Below are 17134 nucleotides of genomic sequence, written 5' to 3'. Positions count from 1 at the left end.
GGCACGTTCTGTTAATTTTACATCATTTATATTATCCTTTCCTCCTAAAAGCTGGAATTTGTTCCCAAATAAATGTCTTTTGCATTGGGAAAACAAAAAGAGACTCCATTTTAGTCTTGTTATGCTGGAACGACAATTTTAAGTGAGCTTAAAATGTGAAACTACATATGCTCAGAGTATTTCTTTTTCTTTTTAAAATCAGTTTAGCAGAGGAATTTTAGTTTCATGCTTCACAACCTATATAATGCACATGGGCATTTAAAAGTCTTCTACGGCCTTAAGTCCAGAGTTCAAAATTACCTAGCTACTTACACCACTGATGATATGTATCGGCTGTGAAACGATTCAACCATTCCCGCATCATCATTTCAAAATTCCAGACTTCTGCAGGACAGAATCTGGAAGTTGCCATCAACTTTCTTAAAGTCTCTTGTCTTTTAGCAGCTGCATAGCAAGAAAAAATAAAGCTGCAGCTTTATGTGATAGAGAAAAAATTTCCCAGTCATTAAGATCTCTCAGACAGGAACACTTGGCAGTCCTTCTGCCTACTTCCCTTCCAAATACTGCTGGAAACACCATGGATCGGGATAAAAAAGGAAAACAAACATTGCCAAACCCAGTAAGAAGGTATAAAGATTTAATACAGAGTAGGCAGGCAAGGGAGAATACTATAACCAGAGTAATTTAACTTAGATGTATCTTTGGAATAAGCAGCTTGTCAGGTTTGGCGACTCTTCTTTAATATCTTTACTGGGTGAGAGGAAAGAGATAAACATCTCCATTGCCTTAAGAAATGGTTACTGATGGAAAAGAATAAAAATATCTTGCCAAAGGAGATTAAAGACAACCCTCTATATCCTTTCACCACCGTGATCATTGAGTAGCAAAAATAGGGCATCCAGTCTTGTTGTGACTGAAGAGGAACATGGAGCATGGAACCTTATTTTGGTGGACCGAAAGATGGCTGCCACATGGTTTTTTTGGTTTATCTAGAGACTATAAAGCGTAGTTTCCACAGCTCACTTCCAACCCTGTATCACACCCAAATGAATTGTTCAGTAGAGGAGGACACAGAGATGATGAAGAAATTACAACACCAATTAATGCATAATTCCATTATTTTATGGGTACGTTATTTTTGGGGAAACGGGGCATTTGGTTGACTGGTGCCCTCTTGTTGTGTGCCTTCAAGTCATTTCTGACTCATGGCGACCCTAAAGTAAACCTATCATGGGGTTTTCTTGTCAAGATTTGTTCAGAGGAGGTTTGCCATTACCTTCCCCTGAGGCTGAGAGTGTGTGCCTTGCCCAGGGTCACCCAGTGGGTTTTATGGCTGAGTTGGGAATCAAACCCGGTCTCCAGAGTCATAGCCCAACACTCAGAACACTATGGACATACTTTATGTTCAGCCCCTGCACTTTATCAATACACTGTAATTTTTTAATAGTTGAAATAGCCCTGCCATTGCTGCCCCGGACCTGGAGCTTTTGAGATGTGCAAGGGCTACAAATCCTATGATCTGACTGCTGGGTGGGAGGATATTGCATCAGGAAAGCACCAGGTTGCAGAAGGCTGTCCCAAAGCATGGTCTCTTGGCAACCCCAGGGCTTCGCAGCTGCCTTATTTTGATGCCTGTGTTTGAAATCCCTTAGCCTTGCCCTGTATGGTTACCATATGAAGCGAGACTGCCATTTGTGCACCAAGTTCATCTTCGTCTCATATATATATATATATATATATATACTGTATATACTCAACGATAGGTCGACCTCATGTACAAGTCGAGGGCAGGTTTTGGGGTCCAAAATGATGGATTTTGATATGGCCCATGGATAAGTCAAGGGTAAAACTTAGCAGCATGTAATGAAGGATGTAAAAGGAAACACGTGTTCTAGGGAACTATGGCTGCGTTCACACGGGAGAAATGACCCGGTTAAATAACCTGGAGTTGGGGTTTGTTGTGTTTCCCCAAAAATAACGCACTCATAAAATAAGCCGTAGCTTAGAAATCCCAGAATTCCATAGCCTTGAGCCAGACAAAGAGTTAAAGCGCTGCCAAACTGGGTTATTTCTCCATGCTTGAAAATGGAGGACCTTCAAGAAAAAATGTAGGACATGGATCAAACAACTTGATAAACATAAATTATGGTTTCATTAAATCATGCTGGGAATGGAGGACCTTCAAGAGAAATGTAGGACACAACCCTCTCAATAAAAACTGGAAACACTGATATAAATATCAAATTCATGCTTCTTAGTCCTCAAAATTGGGGGGGAAGACATTCTAGGGAAATGTAGGACGCGTCCGGGAAAATGAGGACTGGTCACCCTGAGGGAAGGAAGGCGAGAGGACTCCAAAGTCCCGCCCCGCTTCCTCCAGGGAGGCCCGCGTACGGCTGCTGCAGCTGCCACTCTCCTGTCACATCCATCCTCTTCGCCAATGGCAGGGGAGGAAGGGAAGCGAGGGGAGCCAATCCGGAGAGAGAGGGGGAGTGTGGTCCCGCCCCTCCCTCAGCCATCTCGCATTCAGCAGTTGGGCAGAACAGAGACTGAGGCGCAGAAGCGGAGGCAGGGCGGCCGGGCGCGTGCCAAGGGGGCGGTCGGGGCTTCCCCCTGGGTCCTATCTGCCACCCTGTCCCCAGCCTTGCTCTCTGCTGCTCCCCAGAAGCAGCAGCAGTACCAGCAAGAGCAGCCTTTGCACCTTTCACTTTTCCCAGAGGCCCAGAGGGTGAGTGGGGAGGGCCAGAACCAAGGGGGGAGCCAGCCTGGGTGGCAGGAAGCAGCCCCTCCCTTGCTCCACTTCCTTCCTGGAATTACTGCCCCCCTTCTCCCCACTGACACACACACCCCATTTTGCAAGAAGGGGGACGTGGCAGGGAGGGGGGCAGGAGGAAGAGGAGGCCATCATCACCATCATCATCATCACCACCACGTGGGTTGGAGAAGCAGCTGTTGCTTGCATAGAGGGAGCCCCCCCCCATCATAGCACCATCCTCCTGCTCCCACCCACCCCTTGGCCTCCCAGTCCTTGGCATCATCACTTAGGCTAAGCTAACAGGCAAGTATGAAGAGTGTTGGGGTGGCTGGGTGGAGGCCAGGACCCTTGAATTGGGGTGCTTTGATTCTGTGTTCCTGCATGGCAGGGGTGGGTTGGACTCCATGGCCCCTTCCAATTCTATGAATCCATGATTCGAACAACCCTCCTACACTACCACCACCATCTTCCACTGCTCTGCTCACTACCTGCAGACTCAGAATCATCAGCTCCCTGATTGAGACTATGGATGCGAGGGTTGGACAGCTGAGAACGCCAGTGGTGTACCAGGGGTTCGTTTCACCCAGTGAAGAAGGGGCAGACTGCCTCGACCCCCGGAGGTCTGTTAGGGCTCTGGCATAGCTGCAACCCCACCAAAGCCCAAGAGGAAGGGACTGCACCCTCCAGCAGCCACTGCCACTGGAGGGGACAGTGCCAGGGCCCTGGAGGTCGGCTTGGGCTCTGATGTGGCTGCAACCATACTGAAGTCAAAATGGAAGGGACTGCACCCTCTCGTAGTTATTGTCACTGGAGCATGCAATGCCAGGGCCTTAGAGGTTCATTTGGGCTCCAGCGTGGCTGCTACCATACTGAAGCCCAAACAATAGGGACTGCACCCACCAGCAGCCACCACCGCTGGAGAGGGTAGCGCCAGGCCCCTAGAGATCCATTTGGGCCTTGGCATCGCTGCAGCCACACCAAATGTGACACCCTTTCTCACTAGCCGTTCAGACACATTAAGTGTACCACCCCACTGGATAGCACTCAGTGCCATCCGTACCCCCTGCACTCCCCTATTGACACCACTAAATAAGGCAGATAGGAAGAAAGTCAATTCATTTGAGAGGTGGTGCTGGAGAAGAATGCTGAGGATTCCATGGACAGCCAAAAAGACAAGCAAATGGGTTCCTGAGCAGATCAGGCCAGAAATACCCTTGGAGGCCAAAATGATTAAATTGAGGTTGTCATACTTTGGCCACACCATGAGAGGCCATGACTCACTGGAAAAGACAATAATGCTAGGAAAGGTGGATGGAAATAGAAAAAGAGGAAGGCTGCATGCTAGATGGATGGACTATTAAGGATGTTATGGGTATGAATCTGCAGGATCTAAGCAGCACAGTGGAGGACAGGGAGTCTTGAAGAAGTCTCTTATATAGGGTCATCATGAGTTGAGATTGACTGAAAGGTGGTTAACAATGACAAAGTCCATGTGATCACATTGCCCATTTCTCTGTATGGTTGTGAAAACTGGGCAGAGAAGAAACCTGATAGGAAAATGATCAGCTCATTTGAGATGGGCTGGAGGAGAAAGCTGAGAATCCCGTGGACTGCTAAAAAAAAGACTGATGGATGGATCAAGCCTGAACTCTCCCTAGAAAAAAAGACAATAAAACTGAGGTTGTTGTATTTTGGCCATATCATGAGAAGAAAGGACTCACTAGAGAAGACTATACAGTGGTACCCCGGGATACGAAATCACCGCGTTACGAAATTTCCGGGATACGAAAAAAATAAATAGGAAAAAACTGTTTCGGGTTACGTTTTTTTTTCCGGCTTACGAAAAAAATTTTGGTGCTTTTCGGCGCTTTTTCGCACGAAATCGCGGCTTTCAGCGCTAGCGGCTATGGCTTTTTCGGCTAGCGAAATCTTTCGGGTTACGAACGGCGCCGCGGAACGAATTACATTCGTAACCCGGGGTACCACTGTAATGCTCAGCTTGGGAAAGTAAAGGGCAATAGGAAAAGAGGAAGGCCATATTCCAGATGGATGGACTCAGTCAGAAAAGCCAAGACCATGAGTCCACAGAGCTGAGTAAGATGGTTGAGGATAGGATGACTTGGAGGTTTCTCGTATGTAAGGTCACTATGGGTTGAAGTCACCGGGAAGGCAGTTGACAATAAACAACAAAGCATCCTTTGGTCCTAGAACAGATCAAGCCTGAACACTTCCTGCAAGCCAAGATGACTGAACTGAGATTGCCATACTTTGGCCACATAATGAGAAGGCATGGCTTGTTAGAAAAGACAATAATGCTAGGAAGGGTTGAATGTAGTAGAAAGAGAGGAAGACCACATGCCAGATTATTAGAGGGCCTGAATCTGCAGGACTCGAACAAAGCAGTGGAGGATAAGGGAGTTTGCAGGTGTCTCATCCATAGCGTCACCATGAATAGAGATCAACTTGAGGGCAGTTAGCAACAACAAGCACCCTTGTTCAACCAAGGCACACCAGCATATATACTTGCCTCTGAACACATGGAGATTGTATTTCCAACAAGCTCTTCAGAGTGAAGATAAGTCCTCACCATTGCTCATCCTCCCCAGCTGTATCTCAGCCAAGAGGAGATGGTCTTGTTCATTGGGGGCTAGAATGGTACAGGAAGCATATAGCAAAATGGAGACCAGCCTAAGTGGATGGCTTTGAATAAGTAATGGTTACATGGCCAAAGCTACTTCACAGGGCTGTTGTGAGACTAAGACCTATGACTCCAATTTGTTGGTCGACTGATGGTCTACCAAAAGCAAGAGGATTCCCTTCCTACAAGTAACTGCACTTAAGGCAAAGTACCTGGGTTGTTTTTTAACATTGTTTTTCCATTCAGAAGCTTCAGTTCATGATGGATGAAGACAAAGAGAGCATGGAAGAAGAGAAGCTGAAGGGGACCTCTCTCTCTGCTACACTAGCTATGGCTGAAGATGGAGAAAAAGTGAGTAACATGATCAGTTTTATCCTGAGCATCTTAACCAGATTGCCCAGGACATGGCTTTTGTAAACAGCTCAAAACATGATATCTATTTCTTTTTGGATCAGTACATATAAAATGCTCTCATGGATGTTTATCACACTATGTTCTTAAAGAGCTACTATTCCAGTGTGACTCCTCTAGCAGCCTCCTGTTGCATGCTGGGATTGGCAGTTTTAAGGAGGGGTATTTAGAATTCTCAGGCAGAGAAGTTCAGCTCCTTAAAACTGCCAATCCCAGCATGCAACAGGAGGCTGCTAGAGGAGTCACACTGGAATAGTAGCTCTTTAAGAGCATAGTGTGATAAACATCATTGTGTGTGAACAGCACCAAGGGAATAGCTCAGCAGAACTAATTGGTGGTACTTACAATATCTGGGAATCTAAGTCTGTTTCATGAATATCTTTCTTCCTTTGGTTTCCTCATTTTCTTATTTTCAGAAGTTAGAAGCAGATAAGCAACCTGTGAAGGATGAGGACATCACCCAGCGATCTTCAGGGAGGAAACGGCTGAGGTCTAGAGCAAGAAAGGAAGTAGAATGGGCACAGAACGCCAAGGTGAACCATAAAAGGCTCCATGGGTTGGATTTAGGGAAGAGAGAAGAAATGGGGCTTAAGAAATGCATATCTGTCTTGTGCATAACTTGATTGCTGCCTTCTTTCTGTACTAAAAATATTTTAAGTTCCTGGGTGAAAAAAGAATAAATAAGCATTTTCAGGAATGTGTCAGAGCCAGGATCCTTAGATTCCCTGGGAATGAAAGAAGGGCTTGGAAAAAAGGGCTCTTGGTTTGGCAGAAGAGGGGGGGAAACTCCTCAAAATAATTCTTTTATTATAATTCTTTTATCCACTCGTCTTCCAAAAAGAAGCCTGGAAAAATTATTTTGGGACCAGTGCTCTCAGAATCTCTCAGCCATTGTAGCCACACAGGAACTGCAGTTCAATATAACTTTTTCAAGCTTTGGAGAACCTACACGATTCCCCCATCCCACTCCTACTATATCCTCACAACAAACCTCTGAGATTGGTTTGACTTCAAGAGAAAAAGAAACTGGTCCATGGTAAAAGTCAGTAAATTTCATAAAGGTGTGTAGAGCTGAACATGGATCTATTTGATCTTAGTACAGTATTTTAACCACTCTACCTGCTTGTCATGTCCTATCTGGGCTGCTTGGTGTTTTATGCTCCTGTTCCCCAAATTGCTTCACTACCTCTGTCTTTTCTTTCAGCCTTTATTTGTTTCTCCGAAGAAACGGAAACTACTTGCCACTTTAGCCACAGCACAGAAAGAAGCAAAAGAGGAGCATGAGGAGCGTCAATGTGAGGTGAGAGTGTTTGAGAGCCAGCTGAGAGACAAAGTTGTGTCCAAAAGCTATTAAGAGAGAATGTTTTATGGAGAGTTCTTGTTTACACATGTTCCTTTCTTTGGAGGTAACCTTCTTCATTAGAATGGCTGAGTATTCAAGTAGTCTGGAAGCTATGCCTTAAAAAAGCAACTTGACCTGGGGCAGTTCCTAAATTATCTGTGCTAGAAACCACTGGGGTGTGATTTTGAATGCTGGATTATGATTCTGCAGGCCAGGGCTCAAATCCCAACTCAGCGATTAAAACCAATTGGGTGATCTTGGGCAAGTCACAGTTGCTCAGACTCAGAGGAAGGGAAAGGCAAAAGTGAATCCCTTCTGAATAAATCTTGCCATGAAAACTCCATAACAGATTTGCCTTAGGGTTGACATAAGTCAGACACAACCGAAGGTTCACAATAGCAACAATAGTCTCTTTGCTATGCAAATCTTTGCTTAGAGCACAGTGGCTTCTAAATGCCCAAGGGGGGTAGGCAGCCTGAAGCCTGCCTGTCTGAGGCTCTGGTTAGTAACTCCCAGAAGCATGAGTCTATGCCCAGTAACAGCAGTAGTAAGGGACTGCAGGAACTGTGATTCAAAATACTTGGAAGGCCAAAGAGTTTTCATCCTTGGTTTTATGGGTCATAAGATGTGCTGACCTGATTTTATGGAGGACTCTCTCCCTGTTTGAGAAATAATTGGACCCTTGGGAGGCAAGAACTGTTGAAGTCACTTGTTCCATTTCTTTTGCCTTTTCTAGCCAGATTCTACATCCTTCAAGGAGAAGTTGGTCGTGGTAGAGGACGGTAGGGAGAAACAGCTGGTTATTAGAAGAGTGAAGAAGGAAAAAAATGCGGAGGGGGATCTGGAAGTCGAGGTGGAGGTTCGGAGGGTTTCCACAGATGCGAATCCGGTGAGTGGAGCTGAGGACAGGACAGGAATATTTTAATGTTCGGACAGAAAGGGCAGCTTTCTCTGAATGGGAGGGTTTTACTCTCCTGTTTTATTTTTGGGATTGCCTCATTTCTGTCAAACCTATTCTATCTTATTCTATGGTCTTTCAGGACTCACTACCTGAAGAGGAGATGAAGGTGGAAATGGAAGAACAGAAAGCTCAAGAGTTTGAGGTGCAAAAAGTCACCATCCCAGTAGATGGGACTTTGGTGAGTGGTGGCAAAACACAGATGAGGAGACGTTGGGAGCCCTAAAGAGGGAGAGTGGGTTAGGAGTGTGGATTCTAGCCATAGAATGAACATGTATATTTCTTATCACAGTACTACAGGACTTGAGAGAAATTGAATCTGGAGGGCCCTGGGTCCCTGTAACTTGTTGGCTGTTTGTTTGCCTGTTTTTGAAAGAGAGAGAGTTACTATAAAAAGTAATCCCTCCCCTCTCCCCCACACATTCCTCACACTCCCATCATGGCTGATTGGAGTGATTTGGGAATAGTAGTTCAGGCTACATAGGGGTTGACAATGCCAGAAGGCTACTTTTATGGCATAGGAGCATTTTCAAGGCAATTTGAAGAGCTGCAAAATACTTCCACCACTTCTGTATTTTTGCGTCTGCCTTTGTTACATCCTGTCCCCAAAGAAGAAGACAGGGTCATTTTTCTCCCACTTCCCCTTTCCCCTTCAAATTGCACATTATGGCCGGTTACATACCGGCAGTTGGGACGTCCAGAGGACGTCCGATTTTAAAAAAGGGGTGTCTCTTCTAGACGCCCGAGTCTAGTACGGACTGTGTCCGTACAATATGGCGCCGGCCCTTCTACATGGCCGGCGCCATATTGACGTATCGGATGCTGAGCGTCTGAACGTCGCGCGGCCCTAATGACGTCACGAATGCGCCCTTGGCACTTCGCGACGTCATCAGTGCGCCGCGGAAAGAAGCTCCGCGCGGGAGCCGCGCGGTTTGGCTGCTGCAGCTCCCGCACGGAGCAAATGGCGCCGGCGGGGGATCGCCGCAAAGCGGCGGTTTGTATCCCGCCTGCGTTTCCTTACCTGACACAGCTAAATCAATCAGTTTGTGGAAGCAGCCTCCCATATGCATCTCAGCAGAGAAGTCTTAAGTCTATGATCCATTGCTATAAGTAGAATGCTTTCTTGGATAGTCATCTTTTCATGCAGTGCAGATGGGCTCTGGTTCCATGACTGACATGCAACCAATTTATCTGGCAGCTCATTGGGGGTGGAGAAGTTAACTGGAGCTGAAGAGTATGAGTTCTAGGCCACTCATTATGAGCTTTGAGTTCCAGGCTGAAAAGAATCAAGCACCAACTTTTCAATCTAATTCCCAAATCTGCTAAAGGAGGGGTTCCAGTTAGAGGCTTAAATCCAATTGTTAATCCTCCATCACTTTATTTATTTATTTATTATGTGCCTCTCTGGGTACAACATAAATTAAAACATGTAAAGTCATTTAAACACTGTAAAAACACTATTAACACACTGTTAAAACATATAAAGGACACATTAAAATAATTCAGCATATTTAAAAATTCCTAATTTAAAATTCATAGCTTAAAATCAACTTGGTAGACCTGCTGGAAAAGATAGTACAAAGCAGAGCAGGCAAGAATTCTGTATCATCAAAGACATCAGTAAACAGTATGCACTTTGTGAGGTGTGTGTTGGGAGGAATGAAATTAAAATTGCTGAAGTGAATTTAAAAAGACAGTGGGGAATTAAGTCTTACACAATCTATATCAATACAGTGAATGCATCCTTAGCTCTTTTTAACGTTCTTTCTATTCCTGCAGTCCCACCCTTCTTCATCCCACCCTAATACCTGTGGCGTGTGTGGGAAGAGTTTTAGCCGCCGCTCCAACCTGGCGAAACACCAGATCATCCACACGGGAGAGAAGCCTTACCGCTGCAATGACTGTGGTCGCAGTTTTAATCAGAGCTCTGCCCTCACCAAGCATCAGAGGACACACACCGGGGAGCGCCCTTACGTCTGTGGAGACTGTGGTAAGGCCTTCACAGCCAGCTCAAACCTCCTCCAGCACCGGCGTTTCCACACTGGTGAGCGGCCCTATCGCTGTGAACTGTGCGGCAAGGCCTTCTCTCAGAGTTCCAACTACAACCTGCACCGCCGTGGCCACACAGGTGTCACACCTTACCAGTGTGGGGTGTGTGGCAAACGCTTCACTGGGAGCTCCTGCCTGACCCGTCACCAGAGGACCCATACTGGGGAGAAGCCGTACCAGTGCCAAGAATGCGGCAAGCGTTTTTCGGGGAGCTCCACTCTAGCCAACCATCGGCGCACCCATACTGGTGAGAAACCATATGGCTGTGCTGAGTGTGGCAAGCGATTCACCCACCACTCCAACCTGGTGGATCACTGGCGGGTTCACACAGGAGAAAAGCCTTACGTGTGTACCGAGTGTGGGAAAAGCTTCCGACTCAGTTCCCACATAATTCGTCACCGTCGCACTCATGCCAATGCCCGTGCTACCAGCCTGGGCCATGACCTTATCAGCAGTTTCAGTGCAGCCTGTGATGAAGCCAGCATCAAGGCCTATCATATTGCCCTTGGTTATGCCAGTGATGGCAGTGCTGACATCAACAGCCCTCATGTTGCCAATCACAATGCCCTGTGTGGCGATTCCAGTGTCTCAAATGGCAACAACGATACTGATGGGGAAGACAGTGACCGGCTTCTCATTTGCAGTCAATGTGGTAAAGGCTTCCACCTGGAGTCCAGCCCTCAAGAGCGGAGCCAAGAAGACTCAGCAATGGGGGACGGTCCCTATAGTTGTACTGAGTGTGGTAACAGTTGTTGGACGTAGCCAGACAGAGGTGGAGTTGAACAACAAAGATCTGGTAGCCCTCTGAGGCACTGAACTGATCAGAAAGTCCCAGCATAGGAAGAAAGAGATGTATCAATTGCTAAATCAGTAATAGACCAGGATGTGGACTGAAGTGGGCATATAGTCTGAGCCCCACTTTTTCAGACTGGGATTACCCTTATATTGAGCAATCCTTGATTCTGTTTCCACAGGCATTTTCAGTTTGTTTGCAGAGTTCTTGCTATTGCCTTTAGTGAAGGAAAGGAGTAAATAATACCAGAGAGTGTTTACTCTTAAATTCTAGGCAAGATTGGGTTTTGTTTGAATGGTGCCCCAAGATAGTGTTGGAAAGATGGTTCTCAAACCTTCTGTTCTCATTCTCCCTTTTTTTTCTTGTTTCCTCCCCATTCCTTCCACCCTTGCAAAATAACAACAATAATCCCACTCTTCTCTGTGCCTTCCCTTTATAGGGGGAAAAGTCCATTTGGTAATCCAGGGCTCTATCTTAGCCTGAAAATTAATAGGGCTAAAGATAGGCTCTGTGTTTGGCTCAATGTCATCCGCTCCCTCTTTGGGCAGGGAGAGGTACAGTGAAAGGAGAAGGATGTAGACACAGGTTTTGAGTCTCCCTTATCTGAAATGTTGGGACCAGGACTGTTTTGGATTTTCTTTTTTATTTTCTTTTTTTCTTTGGATTTCAGAATACTGGTATTTGGATACATGTATATAATGATATATCTTAGAGACAGGATCCAAGATTAATACAAAATAATTTTATGTTTCATATATACCTTATACACGTAGCTTGTAATTGTATACAATACTTTTAATGAATAAAACAAAGTTTGTGTACATTGACCCATTATAAAGCAAAGGTGTATAAAGGTGTTGAAAAAAGTTTTGGGTTTTGGGATATTTTGGGTTTCAGGACTCCAGATAAGGAAGACTCAACCTGTAGTATTGTGGGAAAAGAGCAGAGAAGAAGGTGGCCTTCTGTTCTGGCTTGCCCAGATGAGACCCTACTGAAGAATATCTGCTCTGTCTGTGTCTCTTTTACATATGTGTCTGTAGAAAGATTTTTGGGGCTCATTGACAAGATTACCCTTATTTTTACATCCTTCCACAGCATCAGAAAATTGAAATTTAGTATACACATAGTACACGTTGCTGATTACTTTTTTTAAAATGCATTTCTCCTCCAATATTTGGGAAATGATCTGCCTTCTAATTGTGACTTTCATTCCAATATTGTGCAAAATGAATCTTGTGCTTGAAGCTGCCTCAAACTGACAAAGCAGAAGTTTGCAGTGGCAGCCAGGCATATGTCTCCCATTGCTGAAAACAGGCTATATATGTACTTAGTATGCCTATAAAATTTCAATTACCATTTGTGCTCTGATGTTTTATTATGAGACTCATACTCAGCTTTCTGGCGGAGGAAGGACAATGACAAGGTCTGAGGAAAACATAGTTTTCCCCACTACCTCAATTAAGTTCTTACAGTCAGCATGGATCTAGGGAAGTTCTCTAAGGGCTTGGCTATGTATTCTTTGCTAAAAACAAAAATGACATATCTTTTTTTAATGCACTAAAGTAACCTGAAATAAACTGTAGCAATGAAGGAAATTTGCAGAGGACTGTATATTTTCTGTGCTCTGACCTGTTTCCCAGGAACACAGTGTTGAGGTAGTCATTTTTGCAGGGCATACTGAAACTCCAGTCTCTCAGTGATTTGTGGTGTTTGTGGAAAAAACTTTTTCAAGACCTGTGACCTGTTTGCCCACCAGCGAACCCACACAAGAGAGAAACCCTATCAGTGCTCCAAGTGTGGGTGCTCCTTTTCTGTCCAGTCCATATTGGCTAGCCACCAAAGTATCCACACAGGTGAGAAGCCTTACAGATGTCAGGAGTGTGGCAAAAACTTTCAACTGAAGAGCAACTTGACCCGCCACCAGCGTGTCCATGGTGGCATAAGACCATTCCAATGTGAGTACTGTGGGGCCACCTACAGCACCAAAGCTCACCTGGTTTGGCACCTCAACTGCCATACAGGTGAGAAGCCTTACAAATGTACTGAATGCTGGAAGCATTTTGGAGAGATTGCCTCCCTTGTGGAGCATCTTCTTTCCCACCAGGGCAATGGCGGTGGAAGGAAAAATGGAGCTGCCTCCACAGGGTGCTTGGGTGGTGGGAATCTTCACCATTGTGATGACTGTGGCAAGAACTTCTGTCGGAGCACCACATTAGCAGAGCACCGTCGTATTCACACTGGCGAACATCCTTTTGCCTGTGGAGAATGTGGCGAACGGTTCATGAGGCGGGCTGTCTTTAATGAACATGTCCGCACACACTCTGAAGAGGGTCCACCAAACTTGTGTATAGCCTGTGGTAAGTCCTTCACTAAGCGTTACTCCCTTCTCCAGCACCAGAGGTTACATACAGGAGAAAAGCTCTACCATTGTCCTGATTGCCCCAAAAGTTTCATTGCCAGCTCTGCCTTGACACAGCACAAGCGGATACACACTGGAGAGACACCCTACTTATGCCTGGACTGCGGGCGCCGTTTTAGCCAGAAATCAGTACTTATGACGCATCGGAGGCTTCATACAGGTGAAAGGCCATACAAATGTCAGGAGTGTGGGAAAGGGTTTAGTCAGAGTTCAGCATTGACTCAGCATCTCCGGAGTCACACTGGGGAATCCCCTTATAGCTGCGGAGAGTGTGGGAAAAAGTTTAGCGGTATGTCAGCCCTCAAGCGGCACCACCTCACCCATACAGGAGAACGGCCCTTTCACTGTGATGAGTGTGGCAAAGGGTTCAAACAGAGCTCTACGCTGGTCCAGCATCAGAGGATTCACACCCGTGAGAAGCCTTATGCCTGTATCCAGTGCAACAAGAACTACAGTCAACGGGCTGCTCTAGCTAAGCACTTGAGAACTCATGCCAAGAGCACCTTTCTTTCCGACAGTGAGCCCATAGACACTAGAGTTTTCAGAGACCCTTTTATCCAGCCGCCAAAAGAGGATGACGACAGTATGGAGAATGACATGGAGGAAGAAGTAGATGAGGTACTGGTGCTCCCTCCAGGGACATGGGATGTTGAGGTAAAAGAAGAGCCAGAGCTTAACTGGGACAATAATGTTCCTGCTGCAGAACCAGAGTCACTCCCGTGGGTGAAAAAAAAAAGTCAAACAAAGCCCAGATGGAAGGGAAAGAACTGCCAAAAATATCTTGGAGAATCAAAGAGGAGCCTGATGACTGAAGAGGTTCTGTCAAACGCTGTTTCTGTAAAACAACATGCAATTCCAGAAACTCTCAGGATGGTTAGGAAGCAAGAATGACCTAAGCCGGTTTGCATTTCATGGTTGACCTCTTTAAAAAAAAACCTGTGAAATCAAGGCCTGGCATTTAAGCCCACGCCCTATGATTTCTGAAATATTCCTTATAAACTTAGATGTGTGCAGATTCTAGGAGAGGAACCATAATCCAGTAGTAGAGTATTTACTATGTATGCTGAAAACCCATAATTCAATTACTGGCCTCTCCAATGAAAGCAGGAAAGGAGAATGTGTGTGACCCTTCAGATCATATTTGATTGCAACCCCCATCATCTTTCAGTATCAGCAGTGGTGGCTAGGGTGATAGGGTTTTCAGGGGACCACATATTCTCTTAGTTAAAGGAATCAGGTAACAGGTGATGAGATCTCTGCCTCAGCCTCTGCTTAGCCACTGACAGTCAGGGAAAATAATGTTGGGCTATAGAGGCAAATAGTTTCCTCTGTAGCTTTGCACTCTTCAGCTTCTCCCTAAGGGTAGTAGTGTGCATCTCAAAGAGTTAATACTGTACATATTCTGGGCCTAGTCATCAAATAGCTTTACAAGAATCTGAAATTCAATCTTTTTTTTTGGGGGGGGGGGAAAGACTCCTAGCTGAAGGTATAATATTAGGATAGAAGGCACAAGTGGTGGCCATAGGAACTCAATGATGGCATAATCATGGCATAATGGTGAGAGTTGCAATCCAATACATCAGAAAGCTGCAATCCAATACATCAGAAAGGCTAGGAAAACCTGACTCTATTTTGTTGCTCAACAACCAGGTCATGATTACTGTACTTCCTCTTTACATTGTACTAGTTTATAAAGGATTCATGTCTAATGATTCTTGGGATAAATTTCAAGTCCACTTTAAAATGGTTTGAGTACTACTGGGTTTCATTGTCTGCTGTGTGACTAGGAAATAATTTTTGGTTAGAGATTCAATAATGTCCAGTAAATTGGACTGAAATTCAATCATACCTAAAGACAATCTGTTGACATCAGCAGGACTGAAGTTAGTGATGAGTAGCTCAAACCCCATGGGCTTAATGTCAAGCAAAAGTAAATCTGGACGCAACCCACATTAGGATGTTACTGGTTCAGAATCCTTCAATCCTGATGCCAAAACTTTTGAAACACTGCTTACAGTTTTCTTATCAAACAAGATTTTTTTGTTCTATGTTTTTAGATGTTACTTTTTCATGGTGAAAAAGCTGATCCTCTAAATATTTCTGTGGTATAAAAAAAATGGATGAAATCTCTGCCTCAGGCTCTCTATCCCATGATTGAAATTGGCATGCCATTGGAATATATACAGTGAACAGGCATCTTCAAGGTGTATTAAAAATTGAAATAATATCAGTATTTTTAAAGGGACACTCTGGAACTAGGTTATATACCTTACAAAATTTCTTGGAGCCTGGATGGTGTTGTGGCTCTGTATCAAATAGCATATATGATATGCTGAACATTTGTGTCTCATCATAGGAGGACGGCACATATAAAGAAAATACATGTAGCAATCTTGAATGTAAATTTGTCTCAGGATGTCCTCTATTTTGCAATTTGATTTCTCTGAGTGAAAGTATCATGTATGTTTTGACTATTTCGAAAGAAACAAAAAAAATAAAATAAAAAAAAATCAGAATTTAATTCATTTCTATTTTAAAAAAAGTATGTGAAGTGCTCTTTTAAACATGAGTTTGTTCCAGTTAGCTTAATTATGAAAGAGCAGGTGTTAGACCTAGATGCAGCTTTTATACCAAGAGAACCAAAGGAAAGAAAAAAAGCTGCCCTTATAAAACTGCATTGTTGACTAGTCACTTTAGGAGGGAAATTCCTCTAAGACGATCCCAACTGATGCTTGCCTTGGCACCTGGAAACTCCTTCATCTCTATGAAATGTGTAAATTGTATCATAGGCTTGAATTCTCTTGGTAGCCCCAACTGATGTAGATCACTGAATCAGTTTTTAAATGTTGAGTTAACACTTCTGTAAAACCATTAAATGGGTCTATTTTAGTTGGAATTACAAAAAGGATAGATAAAAGTATTAGTCTTGTATCCCATTATATTTTAAACTTAGGGGGGAATACGGATGGGCATAAAGGGGCGGCCAGACGCCACTCCTTTCTGCCCCAGATGGAGGCTGCAGCAGACAAATGCTGTGGCCTCTGCGAGGTTTAAAAAGAACCATGTGGGGTACCCTTGGCGCGCTCGCATGCAACAATGACATCCGCAATGTGCCATGCTGTTTGGGTGCTGCGCTGTGTGGATGTCATCATTGCACATCCCGTGTAAACAGTGGTGTGCCAAGATGGCGCCCAGAGAGAGCGGTAGGGCTTGAGAGCATGCAGACGCAGGTGCTTTGTGCCAGTCTGTACCAGGCCTAAGGTGGAAGCAACAAGGGACATTTTCCTTGAGAAGCACCATTCCTGTTTCCTAAATTGCTTTTAATTTTCTTGGGAAGAAATCTCCAAATAATCTCACCAAACTCATACCACTTGATCTTGGGGCTTACGAAAAGAAGCCGTGTGAAAGAATCAGGAGAATATAGGCTGGCTCCTAGAAATGAGGCTCCAAGTTGCTGCCATAGAACATAAATTCTTCCTGAGGCTCATAGCTTTGTAGATCGCCTGGCTAAGAGCAAACATGCATTTGATTCTAAAGGAAGAAGGGGCAAAATACATACATTAGCAAACAAGCAAAATCTCCCTCTTAAACTTCATTTCTGAAATTGCTGTCCTTTTAGGACTGGCAGACCTCCATGGTTGCTGCCACACTTAAGGGGAAAAAGCAGTTTGACACCACTTGAATTTCCATGGCTCAGTGCTATGGAATTTTGGGAGCAGGAGCTTTTCCTAGGCTTCAGTCTACTTCCTCAATAGCAAAGACAGCTAGC

The 17134-nt window shown here is 44.7% G+C and overlaps 2 protein-coding genes across 3 annotated transcripts; both read left to right on the top strand.

Annotated features, from left to right (window-relative positions):
• Positions 1–2525: 2525 nt before the first annotated feature.
• On the top strand, positions 2526–12532 carry ZNF771 (zinc finger protein 771). Of its 2 annotated transcripts, none has more exons than XM_042471647.1 (7): positions 2526–2728; positions 5640–5744; positions 6221–6337; positions 7009–7104; positions 7883–8035; positions 8187–8285; positions 9884–12532. In XM_042471647.1, the coding sequence occupies exons 2-7, from the start codon at positions 5652–5654 to the stop codon at positions 10913–10915; spliced, it is 1590 nt and encodes a 529-aa protein (XP_042327581.1). In that variant the 5' UTR covers positions 2526–2728; positions 5640–5651; the 3' UTR covers positions 10916–12532. The 2 variants fall into 2 exon arrangements, with proteins under 2 accessions (XP_042327581.1, XP_042327580.1); XM_042471646.1 differs by having other exon boundaries at positions 2526–3058.
• On the top strand, positions 11037–15803 carry LOC121933803 (zinc finger protein OZF-like). The gene is made up of 2 exons (XM_042473794.1): positions 11037–11048; positions 12766–15803. The coding sequence occupies exons 1-2, from the start codon at positions 11037–11039 to the stop codon at positions 14254–14256; spliced, it is 1503 nt and encodes a 500-aa protein (XP_042329728.1). The 3' UTR covers positions 14257–15803.
• Positions 15804–17134: the final 1331 nt, after the last annotated feature.

The sequence above is a fragment of the Sceloporus undulatus genome, chromosome 6 (assembly GCF_019175285.1).
Source record: "Sceloporus undulatus isolate JIND9_A2432 ecotype Alabama chromosome 6, SceUnd_v1.1, whole genome shotgun sequence".
Taxonomy (NCBI): domain Eukaryota; kingdom Metazoa; phylum Chordata; class Lepidosauria; order Squamata; family Phrynosomatidae; genus Sceloporus; species Sceloporus undulatus.
The sequence above is the reverse complement of the archived record's forward strand: the minus strand, read 5'-3'. Positions and strand labels throughout refer to the sequence as shown.

Excerpts from the sequence above, each read along its gene's own strand:
- ZNF771 (XM_042471647.1), top strand. The coding sequence starts at position 5,652 with ATGATGGATGAAGACAAAGAGAGCATGGAAGAAGAGAAGCTGAAGGGG. Across the intron at positions 7,105-7,882 it reads ATGAGGAGCGTCAATGTGAG|CCAGATTCTACATCCTTCAA; the intron begins GTGAGAGTGTTT and ends TGCCTTTTCTAG. Across the intron at positions 8,286-9,883 it reads TCCCAGTAGATGGGACTTTG|TCCCACCCTTCTTCATCCCA; the intron begins GTGAGTGGTGGC and ends CTATTCCTGCAG.